This window comes from Planococcus citri, chromosome 5, assembly GCF_950023065.1.
Source record: "Planococcus citri chromosome 5, ihPlaCitr1.1, whole genome shotgun sequence".
Lineage (NCBI taxonomy): Eukaryota > Metazoa > Arthropoda > Insecta > Hemiptera > Pseudococcidae > Planococcus > Planococcus citri.
In genome coordinates this window covers 52,707,824-52,722,131 of record NC_088681.1, presented here as the reverse complement: position 1 = coordinate 52,722,131, position 14,308 = coordinate 52,707,824, and the positions used below count along the sequence as shown (strand labels likewise).

General features: G+C 33.9%; 1 protein-coding gene across 6 annotated transcripts in view; it reads left to right on the top strand.

Moving 5' to 3' along the window:
• Positions 1-14,308, top strand: part of para (paralytic) — a 231,388-nt gene that overhangs the window by 202,576 nt on the left and 14,504 nt on the right. For all 6 annotated transcript variants that reach the window (XR_010559142.1, XR_010559143.1, XR_010559144.1 and 3 more), the window contains 9 exons: positions 7,294-7,571; positions 7,680-7,853; positions 7,962-8,124; positions 8,211-8,404; positions 10,382-10,622; positions 10,712-10,804; positions 10,898-11,018; positions 11,103-11,230; positions 11,330-11,610. Coding sequence is in view for 1 of the 6 variants with exons in the window: in XM_065366779.1 (XP_065222851.1) it covers positions 7,294-7,571; positions 7,680-7,853; positions 7,962-8,124; positions 8,211-8,404; positions 10,382-10,622; positions 10,712-10,804; positions 10,898-11,018; positions 11,103-11,230; positions 11,330-11,610 (1,673 nt within the window). In the remaining 5 variants the exon portion in view is untranslated. The remainder of the gene's footprint in view (positions 1-7,293; positions 7,572-7,679; positions 7,854-7,961; positions 8,125-8,210; positions 8,405-10,381; positions 10,623-10,711; positions 10,805-10,897; positions 11,019-11,102; positions 11,231-11,329; positions 11,611-14,308) is intronic.

The window sequence follows — 14,308 nt, the reverse complement described above, 5'->3', positions numbered from 1 at the left end:
CCTCGGGAAGGTGCTGGGGGCCGTGGATGGGTCCAATCAAAAATCTGACGTCATATTCGTGTTCAGCGTCACCAAAAACATACAACTCGATGCATCACATGCCCCATATTTTTTTTCGAAAGTTTTGTCCAAATTTGGGGGAGGGATGCTCCCCCCCCCAAATAAAAGATCCCATCTCGAAACTTGAATATTTCGAAAAAATATCAAAAGGTACATTTATGGAAATTTTTTCAGAATGTTAAATGATAGCTTCCACCTACAGCGCCATTTTGAAATTTGAACTTTCAATTTGAAAATTCAACTTTCAAAATTTCAAAATTTCAAAATAATGCTTAACAAGTATTAGTTCAAAATGCAATGTTCTTTCGAACAGTGAAATCAGTTTTGATCGAAGTATCATAGCTTTGGAGGAATGGGCTGCTGAAGTTGAGTACCTCGAAACAATGTGAAAATAATGGAAGCCCCCCCCACTCGCCCCCTGAGGGGGCTGAGACCAAACTGATTGCGGGTTTCTTACTTACTGGGTGAATACATAGATAATGTAAAAAAAAAATGAGCGAAATCGAAAGGCATGACTCAAAAACGTTGGTCGAATTGACATGGAATGACCCTTATGGGCTCGAAAATTTTCACAAGTTTTCCCTATAGGAGCATCCCGTTTGACGGTTAAAAGAGTGAGATGGAATGGGGGTGGGCACGAAATTTTGACGTGAAACCGGTACCTATAGTATGTACCACTGCCAGTACCTACATGAGTCTTTTACACACTAAAATCGAAAAAAATTGACCAGTTTTCAGTCAAATTGTTCTCAAATTAATGAAATTGGTAACTAATGCAAAGAATAAGCACCACTGCGTTCCAATACACATACACTAATACACACTTCCTCTGTGTTAGAAATTACGTTCATCTTTCGATATTTTGACATGATTAACCCTCACACAACAAATTGATATAAAAAAATACATAGGTACATCAAATGTTAAATTTTACAATTTTTTTCACAATTTGATGTAATTTTTTACATCAATCCTGGAACAAAAAATTTCTACAACGTGATGTAAAAAATTACATCACAAGAGTAAAATGAATGAGGTTATCAGTAAGGACATTGTCTCTTACAGGGTTTTAGCGTCAAAAATATTTGAGAGAAAAAAAAATTCAAAACACGAATTCACAGTAGAATAATTTAAAGCAGAAAAGTCAATAAGTTTCAAAATTTTTGGACCATCGCTTCCGGATGACGAGAATTTTGAATTTTGAGCACGATTCGCTCATTTATCGGGTTAGGTTAGGGTGGGTTGGGGGGGGGGGAGTCGACTCGAAAATTTTTGTGTGGTGGTTTTACATCAAAATCAACATTTTAAGCGAGTTTTGTTAAAATATGAGAAAAATCCGAATTTCTAAAAAGTTTTTTACAATGTAGGTAACTATTGATTTCAGACATACCTTATCATGTTTTTTTCCCTCGATCTGTAACTTGCCTAGTTTTTGGCCAACTGCTGATACATGGTCGCTTTTCACATCTGTGTTTAGTTCACCGTTAAACTATGAAAAACCAAAACCATCGTCAGTACTGGAGACTGAACAGATACAAAGTATTAGATAACAATGAAACGATGTCAACTTACACGTATTTGTCTAGGCGTTTCGGTGAAATCGAATTCGGAACCTTTAGAAGATGGTGAAGTGAAGCCCTCGGCGGAATCGTATTCAGAATCGTCAGAGTCGGTTTCTGACAGATTCCATTGTTCTTGAGCACTCATTGTGATTCAAAACAAAAAAAAAAAAAACTCAAAATATTTCGCAACGCAACGCGGAAATAATTATCTACGATTTTAGGTACGAAAAAACTGACATGATTTTCGTCGAACACACAATAGATTGGTCGCAAGTTCGCAACTCGCAAAAGCAAAACGCCAAAACCGCACGTTGTCGAATCAACTAGTTCCAGTACTCGTGCTGCTACAGGGCTGCCAATAAATATATTCAAATATAACTTTTTTCTCTCGGGAAAAAAATCACCTTTGTTTATCACTACGCCAATTTTTCGTTAATATTCAGTGGCATAGCGAAGAGAATGCAAAAAGGACGATTAATCTATCCTAAGGCACCTAAAATTCCATTAAAATTACCAAAATTAACAATTGTTTGCTTTTCAGGAAAATCTGTTTTTTAAATGTGAAAAAAAAGAGTAGTTTATTTTTTGGCTTTTAAAATTTTAGGATTTGAATAATGTTTTTATTGAAGGAAGTTGATTTTGAAATAATTTTGAAAAAGAAACCAGAACAGGTTCAACTCCAAGTCCAAACGATGGCGAAAGCTCTTGAAAATTTGTTCTTCGAGAGGCATAAAAAATAAAATGTTTTTTGTGAGGAGTTTACATATTTTTCGGACTTGAAATGAAACTCGATTTTTTTTAAATGTAAATTTCCATCTTGATTTTGATTAAAAAAAAAAAAAAGGAAAGGAAAGAAGCCCGAGCAAAGCGAGGGCAAATGCTTTCGAAAATTTATGTTTCGGGGAATGAAAATTTGTGTTTTCAAAATACAGTACTGAAATCGTTTAAATGAAAAAAATTTGCTTTCGCATATAATTCTTTGAAAATGAGTTTTAAAAAAAGGTAAAGTCGACCCATTTGAACCATACTTTTACCTTTTTCACTCAATGAAATAAACTCCTCACAAAAAATCAAAATTCGAAAAAATTCAATTTTCAATTTCAAACATCAAAAAAAGTTTAAATTTATTCAGTCGTCTTATTTTTACCTCTTTCTGACGTATTTCGTGAAAAAGTTGATAAAAATTACACTCACTACAAAAAAATAAAATTTCGTTCATTTTTTGAATCTTTTCGAATTTTGATTTTTTTGTGAGGAGTTCATTTCATCGAGTGAGAGAGTTTTTTCAACTTTTTCAACAGATACGTAAAAATTGGGGTCAAATGGGTCAACTTCACCTATCAAAACTTTTTTTCGTGTTTTCAATCAAAAAATTACATTTTTTCGAAAACTTTACATTTTTTAAAATCAACTTTACAGCATGGTATCATCCCAATTTTTTAATATGTTGTTCAGCATGAAAAGTTTTCCATAATATATTTTTTTCAAAATTTTTGAGAGTGAACGATTTGAAAACTACGTTTTGAAACTTTTTGAGGTAATTTTTTGTACGAAAAAGTGGCAACACTGATTTTTATGATATCACCAAAAAGTCTTTCAAAATCCCTAACTATGGGAAAATGTTCCATTTTGGTAGGTATCGCGGTTATCGAGTAATCCACTGCTGAAATGGATGATACGTATTTTAGGTTCACTGAAAACTTTGACACCCCCTGGCTGCCTTTAAAAATGGGCTAGAGGGCTGCGATTTGCGCCATTGGTCATCCGTCATCCCTTCGGAAGGTCTTTTCGCAGGAAAAATTTCAAAAAAATCGCCGAACCCCCCTACCACTTCTTGGTCCAATTGAAGTGGAATAACCCATATCCCAAATTTCAGCTTTTTTGGTCAATTAGGTAAAGTTTTGATTTTTTCCCATCTCTTATTTTTGGCCTAAATTTGATTTTTAAAAATTCACCAAAAATCGAAAAAGGCACTTTAGCTCTTGAAATTTTGACCAGTGATGAATTTTCGCCTGATCTTTCGATCTACCTTTGTACGGTTTGAAAAATGTCGTGCAAGTTCTATGTTGGAACTTGGAACGCAAAATCTGCAATTTCGGTTAACCTGTCAATCAAAATGGTTGCCATTTTGTTAGTGGGGCCACTTTTTTTTTGAGGTCAAGGGCTAGAAATATTCCTAGGACTCCCTTTTCAAGAAAAAAGTTGCTCCGGAGGGTCGACGGGGGGGGGGGGTAAGTACATAGGTACTTCAATTTCAATGAATTTTTCCCGTTACACTCTCATCTATGTACGAGGGTCGTCTCAAAAGTAAGTTTCGCTATTTTTTTTCTCCGGAACTACTGGACCAAAATGGATGAAATTTTGGGCATATCTAAGTTTTGAGTTGCTGGTTACACTGTAATTTTTTCAAGTCCGTATGTTGAAGTGATCGCGTGCAATTGGTTCTCAAACATGGAGGTACCCTTTTAAGCCCATGTTGGCTCAAAGTACCCTTACAAGATAAGTTATCCATCGTCTACTGGCAAAAATTTGGTTCAAATTCACGTGGAAATGTGTCTAATGTGTAGACCTAACGTCGTGAATGGCCAAATGATGCGTTGATGGAGGAAATTTTTGAAAGAATTGTCACAATGAACCTACGCTTCAGAAAATTATTTGACATTCGCTTGTTTTCATCTCACAATGATCACAAACATACCGTTGGAAAGCTGATGAAATTCTCTATCCATTAAGTGTACAACGACTTCTGTAACTTTTCTATGGAGCGTGCAACAAAGCAGGAGGGGTTACTTTTTGATCTTTTGTGTAATGGTACATAAAGGTGGTGGGGCGGGGCCTGGGCCGGGTGATGAATGTAATCGATGAAATGGACCATTAAATGATTCGGTCATTTCTAAAACCCCATAAGTCACAGATTTTTTGTTTTTCACTTTTTTTACGATTTTGATAGTATGTGGCGAGCTCTATCGGCTGGCGGTGGAATTTTTTTGTTTCGACCATTTTTTCCCACCAAATCGCTCTGATTCAAAATCGAGTCATTTTTAAAACCCCATAAGTCCGGACTTACGAGGTTTTAAAAATGAGTTGGGGTCAAAGCATCATCCGTACTATCATTTTTTCGAAGTTATTATTCAATTTTTTGTACTTTTTTCGTGTTCTTTTTTTTCAATAAAACATTTTTCTTTTTATAAAACAGCCAAAAAACTATTCCCAAGTGAACTGTTTTCAGTCCTTTCATTGAATTTCATTGTTTAGAAAGGTTTAGAAGCTTTTTAGGTCCTTCAGATGAAATTTTAAACAATATTCAGTTACAAAAATATCAGTCATTTTTAAAACCCCATAAGTCCACACACTTCAAGGAGTAATATAGCGATGATGGCAAAACTTTTGAAATCCAAATTTGACCCAAAATATGTATTTTTGTATGCCCTTTCCATTTCTGATATCGGTTTTCACTTTAACACGTAAGAATTTGCTTGAAACAGTTTTTTGTCTCTCCTGAAAAATTTAGGTCTTTGGACTTATGGGGTTTTAGAAATGACCGAATCAAATATATTCCCATGACCAGAGAAGTACATATCTACAGAATTTCAGATCCATAAGTGGGTTTTTCATCGACTCCACATTTTAGGGGTCTGCCCCCATGAGGGGGTGGGAGGTATACGATGATTCCGACACTTTTAGCGGAACATATCGATCAATATTGAATAGTAACTGGCTTAATATTTCAATTCTGATGGAATTTTGACCAGTAAGTATATTTTTTTGCAATTAGGGGATGGGGGGGGGGCGTAAAGGGGAGAGTCGTCATTTTTCGCGTTACGTAATGCTTTCAATAAATGTTTCTTACCAGTTTCAAGAAGAATTAGCATTTAGCTCACCGTTTCCACCATGTTTTGTCATTAAAGCGGCAATTTTGCGCGTTTTTCAAGTTTCAAGGTGCCACAGAGGGCAGAGGGGGGAGGGAACCAAAAAATGAACCACCAAAATTATTTGTACTTTTTACTTAATATATTTTCACAAAATAACATTTCCGAGTCTCAACGTCTTCTAGATCCACAATTTAGGGGGCTGAGCCCCACGCAAGGGGGAGAGGAGGGACGATGGTTTCAATGGTGAAAATGGAATGTGCTGATCAATATCTAACAGCAGACACCATAATATTGGATTTCCGATTAAAACTCTATCCACAGGAACATTTTCAAAAATGTAAGCCCCACCCCCCTCGAAGGAGGGGAGAGCTCGAGTGGCTCCCGGTTTTAAAAACTTCATTTTGGTTCAAAAATTCATCATACCAAAATTCACGCTTCTTTCATCAAATGCAGTTTTTTTTTCATTTGCCACTCCACTACTAGTTCGATAGTGTTTTCATAAGATTGCGAATGGTTGAGCAACCAACTACCTACGTAATACGTATAATATGTACATGTAATAGTACATGTTCATGTTCGCTACAGGGAACATCGCGACTTCGCGAGCACCGCCAGCCTTTTCTGTCTTTTGGGTGTCACGTGCAGCGCGGCGGTGCGGTGGCTAGCTCTGTCGATGTCGTCTTCTTGGGACCGGAAGTAGGCAATAAAATTGTCAGAACCGTCGATATAAGAGTGAATTCTTTGTTTCTAATCGGCGAACTGGCGAATCGACAATGTACAGTGGTCCCTCGTTAGAAACGTAATACATACATAGTATTATCGCGATGACTAATGAGTCATCCGACTACTGTATCTGGATTAGCTCTCGAGGCGATATTATTTTACTAGGAACCTTCGGCATGCATTTTTTTCGAGAAAGATTCATTGATGTAGCCATCAGTGGACCAGTGAATAGAGAAATATTGATGTGAACACTTGTGTTTATCAATTCGTGTGGTATACTTAGTACATACAATGAATTCCAATGCTATAGTAAATAAGATCGTCTCCAAAGCTAATCCAGATGAATGGACAGATGCAAAACAATATTCGATAATTCGATAAAGAGAAATGCTGATGCCTATCGTAATTCATTCATAATCTATATCAACACATCGGCGACGGCGCCAGAGCTGGGGTAGCGGAGTCGACATGATTTGCAATCTGTAAGTTTAGTTCTTGAGAAAAATTTATCGACTTTATTTGTTGATTTTGCCATTAAATGGTCAATTTTGAATTTTCAAACGTTCGACTAACAGCTGGAATTTTGGTCAAGGGGGTTTTAAATCACGCTCTTTTCAAACAAATCGGAGGCTCATACCTCGAGCAGTGGCGGATTTAACAAAAGTGGCAAGGCCTCGTGATGGACTCTGACACCCTAACTAAACAGGAAATTTCAATTTGCCTTTTTTCGAAATTTGGAGCTCCCTCTTACAATATGCCCCTTCATCCTTCATCAGACTGTTTTTTGCTCAATAGATGTGGAGCTAGATTATGCTAAAATCTCATTTCTAGACATTCATTCACCAGACACCCTGTAATAAAGTGTAATGCACTTCTATTTGCGTATCGATGAGTAGAAAAGTACGTAAAAGAGATACCTAAATAGTGAAAGGGAAGGATGAGTATTTGAGCGAAAAAAAAGGTATGAAAGAGTACTTCAAAAATTCGCCAGCTTGTAATATCTATAATTATCTACTGTGTAATGGTTGTATCAAACAATGCCTTTAAACCGGTGGGTGTGTGTGTGGTTGACACAGTTGCCACAACGTATTACTTCCCGACAGACGAAGAGGAAGAAGAGCCGACCGCCAAGGAGAAGATGCTGATGCTGTGCGTGAAGGGGATCGATTTTTTTTGCGTTTGGGATTGTTGCTGGCTTTGGCTCAAGATACAAGAAGGTGTTTCGCTGATTGTGTTCGATCCATTTGTCGAGCTTTTCATCACGTTATGCATCGTGGTGAATACATTGTTCATGGCGTTGGATCATTACGATATGGATAAGGATTTGGAGAAGACGCTGAAAAGTGGCAATTACGTGAGTATGGATTGATCTCATTTCCTTTCTTATTTCATCACCCTTAAATATCTTGAATCTTGATAATGTCTTTGTAGATGAATATTAATTGTTTTGTATTGTTGATAGTTTTTTAGCGCTACTTTTGCTGTGGAAGCTACGTTGAAGTTGATGGCGATGAGTCCCAAGTTTTATTTTCAAGTCGGATGGAATATATTTGATTTTATTATCGTGGTGTTATCTTTGGTGGAATTTTGTCTGGAAGGTGTTCAAGGTCTTTCGGTATTGAGATCTTTCAGATTGGTGAGTATTGATTGTTGACTCGCAATCAATTATTATGATGATCGTTGTTTTTGTTTTTTTGTTTTGAATCAATTTGACGAAACTAATCAATTCCTACAATTTTTCCAGTTGAGAGTATTTAAATTGGCGAAGTCGTGGCCAACGTTGAATTTGCTGATTTCCATCATGGGCAGAACTATCGGCGCGTTGGGTAACTTGACGTTTGTATTGTGTATCATCATATTCATCTTCGCCGTCATGGGTATGCAGTTATTCGGCAAGAATTACATAGGTGAGAATTTGTCCCCAAGATCCCTCAGCTCTCGAGTTTCCCTTCTCTTACCTTCTCGATTAATTAATTATTGGTTTGTTCGGCAGATAATGTGCATTTCTTCCCCGACCAAACCTTACCAAGGTGGAATTTCACCGACTTCATGCACTCTTTCATGATTGTATTTCGAGTACTTTGCGGAGAATGGATCGAGTCGATGTGGGATTGTCTGCTCGTAGGCGACGGAGATGTATCGTGTATCCCATTTTTTCTAGCTACCGTTGTGATTGGAAATCTTGTGGTCAGTAGAGAAACTATACAAATTCAGGGTTTTTAACAGTCATGCAAGTCTTGATTTTGTCATACTTTTCAACAATTTTATCAGAGTTAATATGTATTTTCAATTTATTTTCCTTTCTTGTGGAATTTTGAAAAAATGTCGTAATTTTTCCCATCGAACTGGTGAAAAAATTTTGTATAGAAATAGTTTTTAAGAAATGGAAAAATACAGAATTTTCAGAAAATTCTCAGCCCTCGCTTCTCTCAGGCTAAAACTTATTTCTTTATTCCTTTTTCTTCGTTGGCGTTGTAAGTTATTTTTGAAAAACAGAAATCCAAAATTTTTTTTGAAAAAAGTTCAAAAATTTGATTACAGGATGTCTACGGGTCGCGAAAAAGTCGCAAAATCGACCAAAAATGCATCATAAATTTTCGAAAGCTTTTTTCAAAATTGAATTTCATGAATATGACAATTTTTCGAGCTAAAAAATCCTCTTTTTGCATCAAAAATAATGTTTTTGAAAGCTAATTTTAAAATGTGTTCGCCTTTTTGCCCTCGATTGGCTCGATTCACTCGGAGCTTTTTGATTTGCTTTTTCAAAATTGAATTTTCTAGAAACAAATCTGATAAATTTTGATTGGTAGTTTTTTTTCGAAAAAATGGAAGAACTTTTAAAAAGCTGTGGTTCTACTTTTGAGATTGGGTGAAAGGGGAAGGGGGGATAATCTCATGTACTCAACATGGAGAAAAATATTTTCAAAAAAAAAATCGCATACTCACGTGGAATAATTTCAAAAGTATTTTGACATCCTGCAGGTTTATTTTTTGAGGGGGAGGGGAGAGAAACTATGCGAAAAAAGTGCCAATTTTTGAATTTTCAAAAACCAAACTCCCTGATGCCAAAAAAAATTGTAAATGCCAAGTAAAGTATTTTTTTTTTTGAAAATGATCAGAAAAAAGTTGAAAAAATCACGAAAAAAAGCTTTAAAAGGTCGCGAAAAAGTCACGAATTTGGAATCTTTGAAAACAATAATTTTACAAAGTTTCGAATTTTTGTCAGAAATTCAAAAAAGTTCTATTTTTTTCAGGATTCTAAAAAAGTTATCGTTTCTGTCAGGAATTTGAAAAAATCCAAATTTTTTAGGAGTCCTCATTTTTTTAACAGAAATTTAAAAAAAAGTCTCAATTTTGGAATTGACTTGATTTTTTTAGAAGTTTAAGAAATAGAGTAAGCCTTTCCTCCAAAAATTCAAAAAAGTTCCCATATTTGCTGGTTTGTGAAAATTTTGATTTTTTGCTAAGAGATTCAAAAACTTCTGATTTTCTCTCGGGAGCCTAATGAGTAAGAATTTTAAAAAGGTCACGATTTTTTAGCCAACATTTGGAAAAAGTCTTTAATTTTTCGCAGTTATTCAAAAATGTCTCAATTTTCCCTCCGTCCTGTTTTTTTGTCAACATTTTTTTTTAAAAAAGTCTTAATTTTTCTCAAGATTTTAGAAAAGTTTTGATTTTTTCATAAAATTTGAAAGATTAGAAAATTGAAAAATTTGTAGTTTTTTCTTTTTGACAAAAAATTCAAAATAGTCCTGTTTTTTTTTGTTTTTTTTTAAATAGTAAAAAAGCTCTGATTTTTTATCTGAAATTCAAGAAACGTACACTTTTTTGCTGAAGTATATAATTATGATTTTTTCTTGAAAATTCAAGGTATAAGAGGTGTTTCTGACACCCTTCTTCTCCCCTCCCCCACCCAAAAAATCTCAGAATGTCCAGAAGACGTTGAAAAAGCAAAAAATTTAAAAATTGACGTGTCACATATTATCCTCCCTCCCCACCCCTACAAATAAGTTGTAAAATGTTTGAAAAATGTACTACCAAATCTTCGGCCAAACTACTTCTGCTTTTTCATTTTGGAATTTTGATTACTGATTAGACACCTTGAAATTTTTATCTAGTCGTTAATGTATTTTTTCGTATGCTAAAAACATTGTATTTTTTCAGGTGCTTAACCTTTTCTTAGCCTTGTTGCTCAGTAACTTCGGTTCGTCGAATTTATCAGCTCCTACGGCGGACAGCGATACCAGCAAAATAGTCGAAGCTTTCGATAGGATAGGTCGTTTTGTGAATTGGATCAAAACGTCAATATTCAGATGTCTGAAAGCGATCAGAAACAAGATAACTAATCAGATATCTGTCCAACAAGCACCGAATGAGCCGTGTATAAATTATAATTGGAATCAAGGTATGTTCCATGAGTTTCAATTATCAATATTGTAAGATATATGAGTTCAAGTGAATAAGAAATTTTAATATAAAATGGTGTGATTTCAGCGAATGAAATATTGGCCGATGGTATGTTGTATCATGATAAAAAAGATCAACTGGAGGTCACTATTGGTGAAGGAATGGAGTTCACAATTCATGGTTCGTGTTTTGTTGGGACTTTTGAGCTGCGAATTTATTTCCCTAGTTTGTGAGTTGATTTTTTAAATTTGGATGGGTTATTATTTTGTGCAGGTGATATCAGAAGTAGGTTAAAAGGAAGACGCTCAATCGTTTGCAATAATATTGGCAATCATAAAGACAATCGTTCCGATGTAGAATATATAAAAAATAAATACGATCACGATAATATAAGGTGAGCTTATAGCTAATTTAAAATTTATCCGAGCTTTTTTGGATACCTTTCTGTTTTTAATATCGATTTTCCTTTTTTATACAGTAATAAATCATACGGAAGTCATAAACATCGTTCGTATAAGAACGAGAGTCATAAAGGAAGCTATGAGAGTAACCTGCACGGTGAAGAGAAGAAAGACGCTAGTAAAGAAGACGTAGGCCATGAATTAGGCGAGTGCAACCACTTCTCGATGTACTGATATTACTTCAGCTGTGTAGCTTCATACATTGAGTCTTATACTTACTGATCTCGAGATGATTTTTCTGCAGATGACGGAGGTGGCGTAGATGACGCGGCAGCTGCCGAAGAAAAAGTTATCCCTAAAGTGGAAGCTTTAGGCTTAGAACCAGACTCCGAAGAGTTACTCGAGTACCCGTCGGATTGCTTTTCGGACGATTGTTATCGCAGATTTCCGTTCTTGTTGGGCGACGAAGAATCGCCTTTTTGGCAAGGATGGGGTAATTTGAGATTGAAAACGTTCCAGTTGATCGAAAACAAGTATTTCGAGACGGCCGTTATAACGATGATTTTGCTCAGTAGTTTAGCACTAGTAAGTAAAACAAGAGATGAAAATTTTATCAATGAGGTGGGGATGTTGGAAGGAATCAATTCGACGAGTTTTTGGTCTTGTTTTTTTTCGAATTTTTGGTCAAAATTTTCCCAATTTCCCATGTGTTAGGGATTTGAAAAAACCATTTTGAATTCATCATTTTAATGCTTTTTCTCAGCACTTTTTTGTGTATTTTCAGTCTTCGATGTTGTTTTGAATGTTTTTACATTATTTTAGCATGTTTTTTGTTGCTCTTTTAAAATTTAAAACAAAATACTCTTTTTTAAACTCTTTCACGCATTTATGGCAAATTTTACTATAATTCGATCAGTTTTCTTCGATTTAAATTAGTTGTAGGCAATACTTTTTTGAATGGTTTTACATCATGTTGGTTCATTTTTACTACTTTTCCGCCTAATTTTGAGAAATTTAAATTGAAATTTTGCCATTTGTGGTAGATTTACTGTGATTTTGATGCTATTTCAAGTATTTTTACATCATATTTTACTATCTTTTTAACACAATTTTTTTCATTTTGACAAATGTTACTGAAACTTCATTTTTTTTAAATTTCAAATTTCAATTATGTTTTTTTATTTTTTCGCCAAATTTTGCTGAAATTTTATTGTTTTTCGTTGATTTTTACATCATTTCAACAGATTTTCAAAACTTTTTCATTCATTTATGACAGTTATCATTTTTTGGAAAATCAAGTTTTTTTTTGCTAAAATTGCATTAGGGACATGTTTTTGTTTTTGGTCTAATTTCACAGGAATTCTTGTTTTTCTTTTCGTCTTTCTCCAAAATTTCCAAAAATCTTTTTTTTTAAATCAAAATTGCCAAAAAAATTGTTTGTTGTCAGAATTATTAAAATGGTTGCTCCTTTGTTATGAAAATAAAAAGTCCTATTTTTGATAAAATCGCAGAAATACCTACTTTTTTATTCAAAATTTTAAAGTAAAAATTACAAAAAAGAAATGAATTTTTCTTCATCAAAATCAACTTATCTTTTTGCCAAGATTACAAAAAATTCAACTTTTTGCAAAAATAACTGTGAAAAAAATGGGTCAAAATTTCCAAAAAAAATATTTTTTTAATTGCTGGAAGGGAATTGTTTTTTTTTAAAACCAAAACTATCCTAAAAAACTTGCTGTTTTTTTGGTCAAAAGTTTCAAAAAGTCTTGTTTTTTTTCTTGCCAAAAAATCTGTTTTTTTTGTTGTCAAAAATTGCAAAAAAAACAACTTTTTGTAAAAACTGTGAAAAAGATTTTTTTAATTTGCTTTTTGTCGCAGTTAACAAGAGCTGTACCCTTTTACAAAAATTGCGAAAAATCCAACATTGTGTAAAAATAATTGTGAAAAAGTTGATAAAATTTCCGAAAATATATATATTTTTTTTTGAATTGCTAGAAAGGTTTAGCTTGTTTTTCTGTCAAAATTCTCCCAAAAAACTTGTTGTTTTTTTTGGTCAAATTCAGAAAGTTTTTTTCAATTGCCAAAATTTCAAAAAAAACAACGTTTTGTAAAAGCTGTGAAAAAGATTATTTTAAAAAATTTCCTTTTTTGCCACAAAACATCTGTTTTTTTTTTTTTTTTTTTTTTTGTTAAAGTTGATAAAAGTACATAACATTTTTTACAAAAATTGCAAAAAATCCAACTTTTTGTGAAAATTGTGAAAAAATTGATGAAATTTCTAAAAAAACTTGTTGTTTTTTTTTAATTTTTTGGCTGAAATCTCAAAAGACTTATTATTTTCTTGCCATTGATAATTTGTCTAAAAATCTGACTTTTTGTTTGCCAAATTTTTATAAATCCGATTTTTTAATAAAAATTGCAGGGAGAGACTAGAATAGTCGTTCGAGAAACATTCGTAATTTGGGAAATTGTATTGGAGAGTTCAGCATTCGGAGAAAATTTATTCGAGAAAATGGGCATTCCGGGGATTGTTTCAGAATCCCTTCTAAATTAGCATAAAAATGATTGAAATTGAAATTTTTTGGGTAAAAATAGGGCAAACATTTTTTTAAAAATAATATTGAATTTAAAAAAAAAAACATTTTTATGGCCTATTTTGGCTGCAGAATTTTTTTAAAATTCTGATTGGAGGGATTTGTAGTGCCGAGAGATTTAATCCATAAGCGAGTAATAAAATATAAATATAAATTCGAAGTCTAGGACCCTTGAATTTGTGGAATTCGATAGGTAGCATTATATTTTTCATAATTTTCGATTTTTTTTTTTTGCAAAATTGGAGAGTGGCTGAAGGAGCACTAAGGAATTGTTTCTAAAAAATAAGTCGAACTTATACACCCTCGAAAAACTAACAAAGTGTCATTTTAATTGTTTCGTATTATTGGAAAAGGTCGCCCGACAATTCAATATAGGTACCTAATTTTAGGATTTTGATCAAAATTTGGGAGTTTCGTACTCCTCAGAAGCATTAAGATTTTTTTGAAAAATTAGGCGTTGGAAGGAAGATACTCGAAATATGTAGTAGGATATTTCAGTTAATGCTGGGGCTGAATTCCACTTTTCTTTTCCTCTCCTGGCAGTTCCATGTGTTGAGAAACGCTTAAAAGCAGAAGTTTATGAAATTACTTTCAACTTGACCAAAATCATAAAGAAACTGACATCCAATAACTCGTCGATTTTTCTAAAAAAAAAATGTCTTCATTTACTCGAAACACGATTCAGGTAT